The sequence below is a fragment of the Musa acuminata genome, chromosome BXJ2-5 (genome assembly GCF_036884655.1).
Source record: "Musa acuminata AAA Group cultivar baxijiao chromosome BXJ2-5, Cavendish_Baxijiao_AAA, whole genome shotgun sequence".
In the NCBI taxonomy this organism is placed as follows: Eukaryota; Viridiplantae; Streptophyta; class Magnoliopsida; order Zingiberales; family Musaceae; genus Musa; species Musa acuminata.
Genome location: NC_088342.1, coordinates 43,864,579 through 43,880,680, shown reverse-complemented (window position 1 = coordinate 43,880,680; position 16,102 = coordinate 43,864,579). Strand labels below are relative to the sequence as shown.

At 37.5% G+C, this 16,102-nt stretch overlaps 2 protein-coding genes across 2 annotated transcripts; one reads left to right on the top strand and one right to left on the bottom strand.

The window, feature by feature from the left end:
• The first annotated feature begins 873 nt into the window (after nt 1-873).
• On the top strand, nt 874-4,406 carry LOC103985465 (mediator of RNA polymerase II transcription subunit 6). Its single transcript, XM_009403166.3, has 5 exons — nt 874-1,207; nt 1,291-1,465; nt 1,562-1,631; nt 3,094-3,203; nt 4,080-4,406. Exons 1-5 carry the CDS (start codon nt 939-941, stop codon nt 4,236-4,238), a joined length of 783 nt encoding a protein of 260 aa, XP_009401441.2. The 5' UTR covers nt 874-938; the 3' UTR covers nt 4,239-4,406.
• Nucleotides 4,407-4,921: 515 nt separating this feature from the next.
• Nucleotides 4,922-14,524, bottom strand: LOC135612904 (ubiquitin carboxyl-terminal hydrolase 15-like). The gene is made up of 11 exons (XM_065109699.1): nt 13,923-14,524; nt 11,592-12,660; nt 11,366-11,454; nt 10,491-10,576; nt 10,235-10,397; nt 9,362-9,482; nt 9,087-9,244; nt 7,065-7,149; nt 6,319-6,528; nt 5,784-5,845; nt 4,922-5,702 (listed from the first exon to the last, which is right to left on the bottom strand). Exons 1-11 carry the CDS (start codon nt 14,240-14,242, stop codon nt 5,015-5,017), a joined length of 3,051 nt encoding a protein of 1,016 aa, XP_064965771.1. The 5' UTR covers nt 14,243-14,524; the 3' UTR covers nt 4,922-5,014.
• Between the last annotated feature and the right edge of the window lie 1,578 nt (nt 14,525-16,102).

The following is a 16,102-nucleotide window of genomic DNA, read 5'->3' as shown; positions in this document are numbered from 1 at the left end:
GTCAAGTCCACATCCACCATGACAACCTACATTAAAGACGTTGAATTCCTGCACAGAAACATACACATACATATACGTATATGCACGTGAATGGCTAATCCTACAAACCTGCATAAGTTCTCTCTCCTTCGAGAGGTGGATTGCAGCAGAAGTGGATGACAAACCTCCTCATGCAAATAAGATGTCGCCATTAGAATCCCTCAAAGTTGTATACTTCTCCATGCTATGAACTGAAGTTTCCCTCTACAACACCTCTCTGCATGCAAATGCTGATGAGTTCTGGAGAAGGGCCACCGAGATGATACCTATTCTATTTCTTCCCTCTACTTCCCTGCTATTCTACAGTACAGACTTCTTCTATCTGCAGAACAATGGAAGAGGCTGAGATGATCTCCTATTGACGATTTAGAATGGAGGATGGAAAGACATAGAAAGGAATTATTAATAATAAAAAAGATAAAAAAATATTAATTATTAGACTTACATATCATACGTAATGTGAAAAATACTTAAATTTATTAGAAAAAGGTAAAACAAGAGTGAAATAACATTCTATAAATCAACATATATCATTGATAATATATTGATATATGATATTTATAATATTATCTCAGTATGTGATTTTAAATTCTTTGCATCGTTTTTAAGGGAAAAAAATGAAGAGTTTGAACATTAGGATCCTTTGTGCATATCCCTTCTATTAATGTTCATCTTATTGATAACTTATAACTATGAATAACAAAAATTAATTTGGTATATAAATATATTAAATTACAAAATATTTAAAATATATAATATATATTTACAAAATATAATATTTACAATATATATATATATATATATATATATATACCTCAGAAATGGGCTCGACGCAGTGCGGCCCATTTATTGGACCGAATCGGCGAGTCCATCGTGCGTGCTCCAGGTAGAGGCCGGCGATGGCTACGACGCCGCTCCCTCCCGCAGGCCAGGTGGCCCTTCCGGCGGTCGGGAACCCCGGCGGAGGCGCCTCTGAGGGTATGCCCCCGCCGCCGGGCACGGACATGACCGGGATCTGCTTCCGCGATCAGCTGTGGCTCAACACCTACCCCCTCGACCGCAATCTCATCTTCGACTACTTCGCTCTGTCCCCCTTCTATGATTGGTCCTGCAACAACGAGCAGCTCCGCGCCCGATCCATCCACCCACTCGATATCTCCCACCTCTCGTGCGTCGCGCCTCCCTTGGGTTGCCTTTTCTGTGGCCTAAAGATTTCGTCTTTGAGCTGTTTGTGTATATGCGTGAGTGTAGGAAGATGACGGGGACGGAGTACGCGCTGAGTGAGGTGATGGAGCCGAACCTGTTTGTTATCAGGAAGCAGAAGCGAGACGGCCCGGATAAGGTTAACCCCATGCTCACGTACTACATCCTCGACGGGTCCGTCTACCAGGCGCCGCAGCTCTCCAGTGTCTTTGCGGCGCGGATCGTGAGTTCTTCTTTCATTTTGCCTTTTTCTGATTCACATAAGTTTGATCTGCTTCAACGCGGCAAACTGGAATTGAAGTCGTTGCTCTGGCTGCAGGGGAGGGCTCTGTATCATATATCAAAGGCTTTCAATACTGCAGCCTCGAAGTTGGAGAAGATTGGATATGGTATTTGTTCTCCAAAGAACTATAGACTGTTCTTGCTACTCTTGTTGCAAGATTCACATTCATTTCAATTGCGTGGTTTTTACATCCCTTTGCAATACATAAAATCAAGTAGGCCTGTTTACACTTCTGTTTGTGTGAATGACTGCTGCATTTATGACCTATGATCATGCACATAAAAAACACTCTAGTAGATTAATATGCTTTGTCGATATTGAAGGTGTGGAAGAAAGAATCAACTTTGTCTTCAGTTGGTTTGTTTTCAGATGAATGTTGCTCCTTGTCGTAACACTGGCCTTCCCTTCTTCACAACTTTCATTCATGTCTATGAAAAATTTTGATTTTGCTTCTTGGATTAATGACTTTAAACTGCACGAAGAAAGATAAATAACATTACTAGCTAATCATACTTGTTGACATTCGATGCAATCTTATGTTGTCTAACTAGGAATTTGAGACTATCTTGAGAGATCTGACACAAGGTTGTATGTCATCATAGCATCTGATCAGAGATTATGCTTCCAACCTGGCTAGTGATTGCCTTTAAATTGTGTCTATTACTGAAGATTGCCAAAAGAAGGGATGTAATGAATATCTTCCTTACCTTGAGATTATATTCCACACTGATGCAGCTATGGACTTGTTAGCACCATTGAATCCTTTGTAAAACCTTCTCAATTTGAATTGTGCTATTAGTTTGATTCTACATTGATAGGTTTAGCCTTGGGTGGTGGTGCTGAGATTGATGACGATTTCTGAACAAGATAACAAGTTACTCTGAAGAAATTTTGTGGTCAGCAATCCATCCGAAATAGTTGGTCTCATGTAATTAGGTTCTACATGAGAAAAGATGGAAGAAAAAAGGGTAATGATGTGCATAATACATCTGCTTAAGAAGTTTCATACTTCTAATGGAATGACATACTATTCTCAAGTGATATTTTGCTTCAACAGCTTGGATAGCGGACAGCCTTTGTGGTGGGGAGGCTACACAAATTAAAAGACAAAAGAGAGTTATGTTGAGTGAATCCTTGATGGAAAGAAATTTGATCACTACGTATTGGTTCACAATATGAAATAACTCATTAGTATGCACCATTCTGTTTTCTGTCTTCTATATATAAGAAGATGATGCATTTGTGAAGCACTATGAAACACCTCCAAATTGTGGAAGTACTACAAGACATCATCCTTGTAAGAAGAAATGTAGGAATGATATGCTTGTTATTCACCATATGTTGGTCTCCTTTCTATTCTATGTTTTTTAGTTTGATTTAACTATTATCTAAGATACATTATACTGGAAACGTGAACCTAATTATTCCTCAAGGCATTGTGCTTATACTGCATCTTTCAAAGCATGTTCCTAAAATTGTTGCATGAAAAACCATTTCTTATCGTGGTACAGAAATCATTATATTGTTTTCATTTTCATTGAAAGTCTTGATCTTCTGTTGTGTTGCAGCTGATGCTGAAAATGAAGAATCTAGCGCTGAATTGAAAAGTGCGAAGGAGACAATTGATCTCAAGGAACTAAAACGAGTTGATCATATTCTTGCCTCCTTGCAACGCAAGGTAACTGGTTTTTTTTACACTTGGTATATCTTGTTTTAAATGGTGTAAATACCACCAAAAACTCCATGTTCGAAAGGAATGAAATGAGTTTGGGATTCTTAGATTCATGCCCATAGAATAAAAATGGCCATGCATGTTAAGAATGGAAGAAACACTTTTGCATGTAGATATACGTTTATGTATAAGGTCTCACATATATTTCCGAGAACTTTTGAGGGACTATTGAACCTAATTAGTCTGGAATCTTGAATATTATATAAGAATCTGCAGATATTATGATATTGCTAACATAAGAACATTTAGCTGAAAAAAGATAAAATCTTTGGTGATGAACCAACAATTCAAAGTGCCTTTCTTCTGTATTCTCAATGAACCACCAATTATGTAAAGATGTAGAAGGATATGTTTCTTCCCATCTTATGCTCAAAACCTCACAGATGTGTTTGTGCAATCAACATATTTTCCATCCTAATCTATTTGCTTTTAGTGAAAAAAAAAATTTAGGAGTTGTACATTGTTTTCTTATCTCAACCAAAAACATGATGTTTGAATCTGTGGTTGCATTACCCTTTAAATTTTGTCAAATTTGTTTGAGCCTCAGCCAAATGCAAGTAGTTTATGGGTAATGGGTTTCATGGTATCTCTTCCATTCGGAGGACAACCGTTTTTTGCTTGTCTTGCACTAGTTACATTGTTTGAGTTGTACATCAAGCTAGATATTTGTTAGCAATGCCCTCTAATTCCTGTCAAACTTGTTCAAGCCTCAATTCTCTACCCATCTGAGAATATATATGTATTTTCTTTTGCGTTGCACTAGATACATTTTTTGGGTTATACATCAAGTTTGATACTTTTTTCCATTCTTCAATGATGCAGCTGCCCCCAGCTCCTCCACCACCATCATTTCCGGAGGGTTATGCTCCATCAGCCTCAGACGCAGAGAAAGGACCAGACGGCCAACAAGCCTCGGAGCAGCAACCATCTGTAGACCCTATAATTGATCAAGGCCCAGCCAAAAGGATGAAGTTCCAATGATAATTAAGCAGCAGATTCAATCGAAGTGCTTCTGCTTCAAGCATCAATCAATATTGTCTCTGGATTAAATACAATATTGCAAAATATTCTAATTCCACACCAACATTTGCAGAAGTTGTATGATATTCTCATGGTTTAGTTAAATCCATTGTTAGTTAATTCGAGTAATGATATTCTCATAATCGCATTAAAATTGCTCCTTTGCAGTCTGTGAGTAGGAGGGTTTGAGTCATATAGATGATAATATAAAGATAAAGTTATATTACATTGATCTTTCAAATATAGTATTGGCTGAAGTATTGTGTATTGGATTCATTTCATTTTTAATTGAATCTGAAAGAGGATTTTGCATGGTTTACCTCTGACTTGCTTGGAGATCGAGCTTTGAAACCCATTTCAAGTTTGATTTCACTAACCTTGGGGAATAATTTGAATGAATCTTTGAAGAGAAAAATGCCATGCTGTTCAAGAATGGTCACAGTCATCTGCAACCCTAGTCAGGAGTTCAACTACTACAATTAACAGGCAAAAACGAAGAAACAAAGAGAGCGATTCACTCACCTACAAACACTCGTTACCTCATATCTTGCATGTTACTGCTTCTCAAATGCTTGAATTGCCGAATATTTACGCAGCATACTTTATCATGGCATTCTAGACAAGAGTTCAACACAAAAAAGACATAAAAGGTCAACAAAAATTACTCTTTTTCTGTCCATCTAGGTTTCGCTGGGCATAATACAACCTACATTATTTTTCTCTACAACCCAAACGGATCAATAAAATGTTTGGGCAGTTATTTCCCTACTCGGTCTTCTCAATACAACACCAGACTTCACCTCACTTGGGTTAATCCAGTCGGTCTCTACAGTGCTACAATGTTCTGTTACTCTACATGTTTGGCTTTTATCATGATACAAAAAGGATGAGCTCTTACTGCCTTCGGAGCATGTCGTTCGGCCCCCCTGATGCTTCATCGGCGCAAGCCTCCCAACCTCCACATGATCAATTTCCCTGCCTGAAGAGCTAGCATTCCGTCCAGAATCATCATGTAAGACTTTTTTCGATGAATGCCTGGAGAACAGGGGTGAATGAGTGAGTCCATTAGATTCCTTGGAGCCTCTGAGGCTATTTGAGTTGATACAGTCTGACTCTCCAGACATGCATTCCCAGTTCTCTTCAGTGCTTGCTGAGTCCCTTGTGCTCTCGGTGCTACAGGAGGAGCCTTCATCGAAAAGAGAGGAATTGTCGCTGGAAGAATCATTCACGGGAGGACGGAACAGATCTGATGACTGAAAATTGGCACGATCACCCATCATTGGTTGTGGGTAGAAGTGGCTCCTTTGTTCTGTAATTGATGAACCACCTGACTTTCCACTGGCTTCCTTGCTCCTGATCTTCCTTGCTTGTACAGGATCATGGGAGATTGCTTTCCTTACTAAGCTTGGGGCATGAGGTGAGCACCTAATTTGAAATGCCAATTCACTAAGAAATTTAAGAAACATAAATGAAATAAGAAAGCGGCTCCAGAACCTTTAACTTTACCTGGCATAAAGAAGCATGTATGCACTTTTTGACAGAACCTTCTTGAGCTCCACAGGTTTTACCTGTGCAGAATATAAAAGGTGATTTCATCGTCGAATGAACATATACACCTCAGTAACACTTGATAAACTTGTCGATCTAGATTTTTTGTTGGTGTTAAAAATCCAGTAAAGAGGATATGATCACTGGGGAGACCAAATGAAACAGATGCAACGAGATATGGAATTTGAACTCTGTCATTATACCACAAAGTGACTGATCCAAATGTAGGTTTATGAGAATACTAAAAAGGTGTTTATTTATTGCATAAATCACTCTTGAATAATGTGATAAGCACATCTTCAACATTTTAGGTAAAATGACTGATTGAATCTGAGAGATAAGCAAATTAAAGCCCTGTAGCAAATCAAATATGTAACGTTACTTTGAAATAATTTAGACAATTCTAACAGAAGTCATATTCTCGATCAAAAAACCACAATAAGTTCATCATAAAGGCCTCACAATCAGTAAAAGAAAGTAACAAGTAGGATACCTCGCTATCATCAATCTTGTACCACTTGCCCTGTGTATCCTTCACATAACAAACATAGTGACCAGAAAAGGAAGCATTCATCACATCTTTGTGAACGATCACTGCATACAGCTGGTACATAGAGGATGCATCATCTCTGCTCATATAATGAGCTAAATTGAGGTACTCAGGAAATCGGACAGCTTTGTTGAGCTTGCCATATTTACCAGACTGTACAAAGAATCAAAGACATACAGAAGAAATTGATTTGAATTGTCAGACAGAAAATATTCCAAATAGTGCTATGATCTAAAATGGTTACAAGCAAACATCACTTCTAATTCAACAAAAAGCTGAATGTTAAAAAGTAGTGAGTGCTTTGTTTATGAGTTTTAGAGATAGCAGCGGGTGTAGTACCTACGAATTTCACCCAAATATGAAACCAACCAGCTCTTTAGGTACCCAAACCCAACTCAGATACGTATTTTTCAACCTGAACTCAACCCAAACCCAATTAAAGGGTACACAAAAGAAGTTACCTGTTGCCATCCAACCTCATATTAAGAATAACAACAGGAAGAGTACTTGAAACCAATTTGATTAATGATCTAGGTACCTGAGCCCATGGCCCAAATTCTTTCTGCCTATTTTCCAATGTGAACCCATTCCAAACTTGATTAAAAAGGGTACCATATACAGTTTAAGAAAGTTGACTAGATCCAAGTGGCTCAAAAGACCCACCTGCTGCCATCCCTATAAGTAATTACCTGAAATCGCTTCAATACAATTGTCAGGACATTGGGAGCCTCCAATATTGACAATCTTTTCCTTGCTCGCTCACGAGACTTGCATCTAATAAGAAAAAGCAAGCGGTGCATGAGTTCCATTATCAGCATGGGAAAATATGTAGTAAAACTATATGCACAGAGGCATTAACAAAAAGACTGCCTTACAATAGACACATGCAGAATTCACCACAGCGTTGGGCTGAGTTATATCAGAAGAAGTTTTGTGGAAAAGTTGAGCAAGCAAGTGGAGACTATCATTGTAGTCAGAACTCAGAAGAACCACACCAGTGAGAAGTGTGAGAAGCTACTTCTGACATAATAAGGTCACCGTCCTATCTGACTTGCATGACCAAACAGAATAAAAGTTGTAATGGCTACTACATCCACTTTAAAGAAATGATAGAACTCTGGTAAAATATAATGTAAGCAAGACTTCTGGATTTGTAATGTCATCCGGGTACCATAATTTGGCCAACAAGATTAATAGTCAACATAGAAATATTAGTGAACCTAGAAAATCCTCAATTTTGGATGATGCACAACTTGACCTTGCTATAGTCAAGGCTGTGACAAGTGGCATCCTACATATGATTATTAAGGATCAATTTAGTCTATGAGTTGACAATTAAATGTTACATCTTTTAATTTTCAGTTTCCCCAGTATATGTCCTTTGTAAAAATACACCCTTAGGTACCCTAAGTCCTTGAAGCGTTTCACTCCACTGCTCATGGAACACAAAGGAGAAGAGGTTACTGAGTTTACATTATCCTATATCAATATTTTAAGAAAGCTCAGTATTCCAACTTAAAGGTCAAATTGTCCCTTACCGATTGTTTCATTGTCCTCAACACAAGACAAAATATACAAGAATTAGTTAGCTTAAAATACACCAGTATCATGTTGATCTTTAAACTTGGGCTGATTCTATTAATTGACCATTCAACTTATTATGTTTCCTCACAATCAATGTGCTAGGGTTATTCCCGTTTTAGGTGGGGCTTGTCAAGTAGACTCCAACCCTTTTAAGTCACTATACCATTCATTATTTTTAAGAAAAAAGTTGTTATTTAGTACACAAAACATAAATTCTAACCAGTCAGACTCAGACAGAAACCATTCTTCCAAACTTAACCTCCAAAAGGAAAATGGTTTGTTCTATGATCACAACCAAACAAGTTTGAATGTCATAAATACTTGACAATGTCTTTTACCCTAGAATGTATGTCCTAAATTATGTAGCATTGTTCCTCCAGGAAACCATCCTAATCCAATATTAGGTTGTGAAGTAAGAAGCCAACATGGTGTTTTTAATTTTGTGAACAGACCATAATCACAAATGCACATAACAATGATTTATCTAAAATATTGAAAAGCTGAATATTGAGTTCCATGGTCCAACATGAGAAGGTGATTCAGTCCTGCAATGACTAGGGAGGAACATTAGGAGTGCAAGATGTGGTTCAATGTGATTCATCCAATAAATTCCTTATTGTAGATAAATTATGGTAACAGATGGAGCCTCTTATATTTATAATGTGTCCACATTATGGGGTTGTTTTTGTTTCCATTGCAATGTTGAGTTCACAGAGAAGGTGATTCAGACCCACAATTGCTAGACAGGAACTTCAGGAGTGTGAGATGCCTATGAATTGGGAAATCCCCTCCTACTTCATCTGTTCTATTGTCATTAGTACTCTCTCTAAATGTTCCTCCACTTGAGATTAGAAACTTGATCTGGGATGGATCTAGGATTAGCTGAAGTATGCATTAAAGTTACATTCCGTCATTCCAAGCTATTTCATTACTCAGGTATCTGTCTTATCTTTTCTGTTCATAATACCATAAATACAATTTAGGTCATCCAGATTATTAATCAAGTCCTTATGGTCAGGGTAACCTGGAATTAAGGGTTCAGGGATTATAAACCCAACATTTGAAGATTGGTGACAAAGAAAGGAGAATGTTCATGTCAATCAGTTAAATAACATGAATAGACCAACCTGTCACACTCATACTTGTTCTTCCCATCCAAAATTTCTGGAGATGTAAAACAGGAAAGTGCTTCATCAAGGGTAGCAATGTCACCATGTATCTCGACAGTAAGATCCATCATTCTTTCACATCGCTCTGAGTTGCTCTTACACCTATAGCACCTTATCTGCATTCAAAATCATCAACCATCAGTTAGATCCTAACTAGCTATACGTCATTATTAGGCATCTCTAGTGAGAACTGCTTTGATAATAGAAATAAGAAAGTTTATGAACTGAAATACCCTGGATTGCAAGTAGCCACCAAAAGTTTGTTGTATCAGTGTTGTTTCTTCTGCTAATACATCATCTGGTTTTGCTCCAGCTTCCTTTAAGCAAACAGACTGCATAATATCAATTGCATACCTGCCAATATATATGAATAAAATGCATGCTCAGAGATGCTACCAACATTGGAAAACCAGACAAATTTGAAAAACAAATAACATTCTCCTATTAGAAAAAAATCTAATCATTTTTCCGATAGCACATGAATGCTCCAATTTAATTATTAGTTGTATGTTACATAAAATGACCTTCTAATTCTATTTTGCTAGAATCGAATTTGCAACACAAATTAGTCTCCATAGCTAGATGTTTGACAACAAACTTAATTAGCCGAATCTAACACAGAACTGCTAGTCCCAGAGAACAACAATAGGTGGGAGGAAAATAAGATAAAAGTTTGTCTCCTCTGTGCAGGTAGCATTTGCTTCATGTCTTTGTGTGCCATGGCATGGCACAGTGTGATACATGTCCAATGCATTTACGACTAGAATGAATAAAATATGCAATGCCTAAATCCTTGACTAATTTAATATAATTAATTTAAGCTAAATGTAGACTATATCAAGTCTCTTCTTCACCATTTCATTGTTTATAAAAAGGACCCCATCAGTGCAATGTGACAGGATGATCAATGTATGCAGTTTGACCTCTAAGACTTGAACTCTGGTAATCTAGGTCACAAATAGAAACATAACCGTGTCACTAGAGGTTCACCTTTATATGATCTTTTATTTGTTTATATCAACATTCATCTAATGGTCTTTAGTACGGTGTCTATGTCAAATTAATGATAAGGATTTGCAAAGTTAAATGTCTGATGTCAAACTCACCTTAAAAATTCATGGGCATCTTCTTCTTTCCCATGGCCAAAATTACTCCCAATATTGTGTAAATGAGAGAGTATCCCTATAGGGGATAAAGGTGATTTCCCTTGCTTTGTATTCATCACAAGACTTTCAAATTCACATGTAAAGCACCAGTCTTTCTTTGGACCTAGTAATGATGGTATAAATAAAAAAGAACTGAGTTTTCTGCATGTAACAATAAAAAATTGCAACAACCATGCCATACAGAGAATAGACATACATCTTTTCGAATGAAGACCTTCAAGAAGATATGCGGTCAATGGCCGAGTAAATGCCAGGCACTGGAGAACAGCATTAGCATAACAGCTGCAATAAAAATAAACATGTTTAAAGAGGAAAGTCAATTGATTGTTCATAGATTGATGATTCAAGCCCTTATGTGCCACCAAAAGGATAGACCCATCATATCATAAGGAAACTTAATTGTCCTAAATGTTTACTACATATTGCACTAACCATATTCATCATATAAACAATCAATTTCTTTTATCTCATCAGTCCAGAAGCCTATGACAACATATAGCTGAATAAAGGAGATGCAGAAGGGCTTTAAATCTCCATATTGGTATATCTTATAACAACAACAACAGTTGACTTGCAGAACATTAATCAGCAAATGATAGGAGCTCCAAAAGAATTCAGACAGTTGATGCTTTGGAAGCTATGGTGCGACAGTAAAACAAGCAAAGGGGAAACTGATTATGGGGTGACAGTAAAACAAGCAATCCAACTAGTAACGAAAAAAAAAAACTACAGAAGAACATTGTAACTCCAGCTGGCTTGTGACCAGCACCTGTGACAAAGAATTGCCATAACAGCAAGATACTGACAAGGCACATATCCAGTACCTTGTACCTTGCACATTCGTGCACATTTAACTACCATGGTCTGGCATGAACACACTGTGACATGATATGTACATTGCCTACCAGACTCAGTCACATGGTTGACAAGCAAGCTCCACAGTCCTATTAGTCTAGACTATATTGAGCTAGAAAGGATAAGAACCAGCAGTGTCAATCTTGAATGAGCAAATAAGAAACAGCATACATATCCTAAAGTTACAAATTATGTAAGGCAGCAATTGTTTAATACCTGTTGCCACAGTTAATGAGACCACAAGGGCGCAATTCAATGTTGTCAGAGTTGTAAAGTTTGATAAAGAGATCATATGGAAAAAGCATCTGCAAAATCAAGATAAAAAAGTAGTAAGCCAGACAGGGCTGTGGAAATTAAGCAACAGAACTACTGCAGACTCACGTGCCCCTAAGCAAATGCAAATCTGCCTACTTTACATTCACATAAGAAAAAGATTGCTCACCGGCTCTGAGGGGTAATGCCTAGAAACTTTGGGAGATGTAGACTGCTTAACAAGTCTTTTTGCATATTTGGATAGACCATTTGCTATAGCACCAGAAGAATCAGATAATCTGATGGGTTCTCGAGAAGCATTACCAATTTTTGAGGTTTTATGAATTGCTACAGGGTGAGCACCACCATTAGATGATAATTGATCAGAAGCAGATGATAAAGGTCTACAAGCCTTGGACTTCAGTGACTGCACTTCAGTCTTCATCCCATTAGCAACAGATCCTGATTCTTCTTTGTTTGAAGCTTGCATCTTCTTGTTCTCTGACTGAGATTTAGCTTTTGATGAAGCAGATACATGAGAAGAAATTTCACTTGTTGAGCCCACACCTATATAGGTCTCATCATGAACCGTCCAAGGAGAAGCAATCTGATCCTCACCAGTGATCTCAGAGTGCTTGTTACTTGTATGATCCAGAGATGCAGTTGCTTTTAAACCAGATGGGCCAGTCAACACAGATTCATCCACCTCGGTTTTAGATGTAAACGCCATCTCTTTTATGTTACTAGAGAAAGTGCCATTTACCAAAGGACTTGATGTAGAAAGCTTAGAAGTTGAAAAGCTAGTAAGATTTGCATCATTATTATTGACTGCTTTTCTGACGCTAGTAGTAGGTATTTCAGAAGATGAAGATTTTTCTAGCCTAGCATTATGGAGGAGATGTGGTTTGCCACTAGCCAAAGCATAATCAGGGGTCCCAATACCATAAGAAACTGTTGAATAAATTGGTATCGATGGTAAAGCAAAAGAATCAGAAGTTTTTTCCTTTCCAGGAATATACACGTCATCCTCATTGAGATCATCAGGAGAGAAACGGGATTCAGATGCAGCAGCCCTCTCGAAAGACATCTCGACTGCTTTCATGTTTAGATCCTCTTTATGCTCCAAACCAGGCTGTTCAGCTTGCACTACCTTTGAACAAGATACACTTGTCGCACCATTATAATTATCATTAACAGGTGGAGGATGACATTCATCTTTGTGGCCTTGTCTCCAATGAACGATCTGGCATTTGCCAGAGCTGCAATGAATAAGGAAAGGAAGGTTGAAATTTAAGAATGCATATCGGTCCAAATTTTCTTCAAAAGACAAAGTCCAGCACAATATTGCATTATGAAGAACAGATAATCATAATATACTACATAAACCAAAATTTCCACATTTATAATGTATCCCATAAAACTAGCAGATTAAGAACCAACAAGTAATTTCAGTAAATAAATAATTAAATAGGTGGAACTTATAACCCTGCAAGGCAAGCGATTGTTAACTACTAATCAGCAGACAAGAAGTCCATAAATCTTTAGTGGCCTATCATTTTCTTATTGCAATGCTTAGTTATCCTTGAGTCTCTGGTTAGGTAGTGGACTAAAATCCCTAAAGCTTCACTGACAAGGAAATTATTTCTTGCTAATTTGATGTTATATTTTGCTGTCATACTTCACAAAAATTAGAAAGGTCTTAATTAATTCATCATGAACTGAAATTTGCATTTCTCCAGATAATATCATTATATCCTTGACATTTATTATTAGTTAAAGATTTTTAGTTGCTTCAGTAACAGATTTTGAGTATTTTGTCTCAACATATGTATTCTTTTATTTTGTTTCACAAGAATGTACAACAAACACTACTATATAGGCACCTGCAAGTTAAGAATTAGTTTTATCTTAACAACTACATGTATAAAAAATGGCGAACTCGATACTCCAACTTTCTCCAATCACTTGAAGCGCACAAGATGATTTCCTCTCCATATGAACAAGTACATGAGAAGTCAGGTTGAAAAAAAGTGATTTTGATATTCTTCTCCTGTCAACACATAAATATATTGTGATCTAGTCGTCCAGCATCTCCAACAGACTATTGAGTTGGTTTCGTCGAGGCTCACCGATCACCACCATGAAATCTTTTCTATCACTTATAGATAGAGCAGTATTCTTTTTCAACCTCAAGTTAACAACTTGTGAAATTTTCTTCGTTAATAGGTTCTACAAAATCCCCTAATAAGTAGTGATGACAACATCAATTCCAATTATCATTAATCTAGCTATAATATATAGAGATCAAGGCAATATTAGGGAAAAAGAAGGTTCTTTCAGGAATAATATGAAGTCCAAAATTCACAAGCTGCAATTTTCTCAAACCAACAGTGAATACCCTAAATTCACAAAATCCAACTTCAGATCAGTAGCTAAATCACACCGTAAGCCTAATACTGAGACAAATCAACGGAATTGCAAGGCAGAACGAAGACAAAGGAAAGAATTTGCGTCTACCAACCAGTATCTGACAGCCTTGCACCGGGCGCACCTCGCGATAGCGGGGCAAAAGCACACGGGGCACTCTGGCCGTGCCGAGGGATCCTTCGTGACGCCTTTGGCAGCGACAGCAGCAGAAGTCCACGCGGCCGCGTAGGCTTCCATCGCCTCCACCTCCGCCCGGGACGCCTCCTGTGCAGCGAGGAGCGCCAGCCTCCGGACCTCCTCCCGCCTCGCCATCGCGAGCCGCCATCTCCGGCGCACCACGAAAGCAAGCACGGGGGCAAAGAGGAGGACCAAAAGCGCCGCCGCGGAGGGGCCTAGATCTCCGCGGAGGGGCATTTATCGGCGGCCGCACGCCAGCCAGCAGCTCCCGTTCTCCGACCTCCCAAGCCGCGTCGAACGCCAATCATAGATCCGCCGGAGGCGGCCACCACGCAACCTACAGCCTTCGGTTTCACCCGCCAAACCTCCCAAAACCGATGCCCCTCCTCCCCCAGCGCTGCTGGTGCACGATAAGAGCTCTCCCCGTTGCCGCCGATGTAAACGAGACAGCCAACCCGAAAAAGGACGGCAGAGAGAGAAAGAGGAGACGAATGTTTTGATACTAACGAATAATTTGGATGGACAAAAATGGCAGGAAAAGAGATGTGGTGGTCTTCACGACTTTGTACAAGCAATCCTGCTCCCAAATCATCAATTATTACAAATAAAAAGGTAATTAAAATAGTTATTGCAAAAATAAAAAAAATGCTTCTTATTTTCTCACAACATTTTTTTCTTGTTTCTGAAAACAAAAACTGTGGTCAGTGCTCACATTGCAAGAATCCAATGAGATAGTTAACTTGTTAGCCAATTTTAGTAAATCTCTAAATTGAATAATTGACTTATGAATTGTCTATTAATTTGGGATGAATTTTTTTGTAAAAAATATTTTTTTAAGGTTTTTTTTTCACCTTATGTGTTCTTTATCTATATTTCTCAAATGATACCCCTATTTATCATAATCCTTGAAATATTTCTTGATAATAGGACTCGAATAATACATCGGTATACCCTGTCTATAAATGATAGTGTTTTAGAAAAATATTACTATAGTTGATATAAAATAAAAATATTTATTTGAAATCATATTTTTTATATGAGATGATTTATATTGGGTTTCGAGTTCATTTATCTTATTTTTTTTAATAAAAAAACTTACAATATTAAAATATCAAAAATAACACCATAAACTTTATACATGAGAATTAGACTAACCTCTAGCATAGTAATAATCAATTTCACTCTATAGATCAATTCATATATTTGCTACTGATGTTTATTATTGAGTATTTTAGGAATCATGACTAATAGGGGCAAATTTTGGATAGATTTTTTTTTTGGAAAAATTCATCCATTATTTTATCCTATAATATTAGAGGGTTTCTTTTCAAGAAAAATATAATCTCATTATAGAGATCTAATGATAAAATATTAAGACTTTTATCAAATAAGTTAACATACACTTTCATTCATGTCCCAATTCCACTTAGCTTTGTAGATAATGTGATGCATAATTAATTAATGTGATCTTGCATGGCTTTACATATTTAATGTGATTCATGAAAATGACCTAAAATTAAAGAAAGAGAGGAGGATGTGATAAGAGGACACAATGAGATGATGTTATACAAATACCAAAACAAGCAATAGCACATTGTTAATGGCCCAAAGTTTCGATAAATTAACCTAATACATCATTATCATATTAGCATCTTAAAGAGAGATGGATAGATCATAGTCAACGATGACATGAAGAGCTTTTGAGTCAAGTAGATCAAAGAAATCCATCCTACCCACCATGAAAGGGTAAAGGACAACTTTGCTATCGAAATTGATTTGGATAGATCAACAAAACTTCAAGAGCCCCACTTGGGGGAATTCACCAAGGTGGGTCCCGACTTGGGTAGCATTTTGAAACCACCAACCATGCCAAAGAAATTAGGATAACAAGGGTTGGAAAGTCTCCTTTGGATGCTTGTTGGGTTGCTTCAAACTTGGCCTTTGATGACAACTTGTATCATGTTTTGTCATTTGTATATGACTATGAGCCAATTTTAGATTGAGAACTTATTGGACATGTTGTGTCATGTGTCATGTGTTTCAAGGCTGATGTGATCACCTAAATATACTTTCCCCAACTTGCGGTTTTTTTTTTAA

Bases quoted from the DNA above. Each gene is read 5' to 3' on its own strand.
- LOC103985465 (XM_009403166.3), top strand. From the start codon at position 939: ATGGCTACGACGCCGCTCCCTCCCGCAGGCCAGGTGGCCCTTCCGGCG. The intron at 1,208-1,290 runs GTGCGTCGCGCC...GCGTGAGTGTAG, and splicing joins CTCGATATCTCCCACCTCTC to GAAGATGACGGGGACGGAGT. The intron at 1,466-1,561 runs GTGAGTTCTTCT...CTCTGGCTGCAG, and splicing joins GTGTCTTTGCGGCGCGGATC to GGGAGGGCTCTGTATCATAT.
- LOC135612904 (XM_065109699.1), bottom strand. From the start codon at position 14,242: ATGCCCCTCCGCGGAGATCTAGGCCCCTCCGCGGCGGCGCTTTTGGTC. The intron at 12,661-13,922 runs GTTGGTAGACGC...TATTCATTGCAG, and splicing joins TGCAAGGCTGTCAGATACTG to CTCTGGCAAATGCCAGATCG. The intron at 11,455-11,591 runs GTGAGCAATCTT...TTGATTTTGCAG, and splicing joins GGCATTACCCCTCAGAGCCG to ATGCTTTTTCCATATGATCT.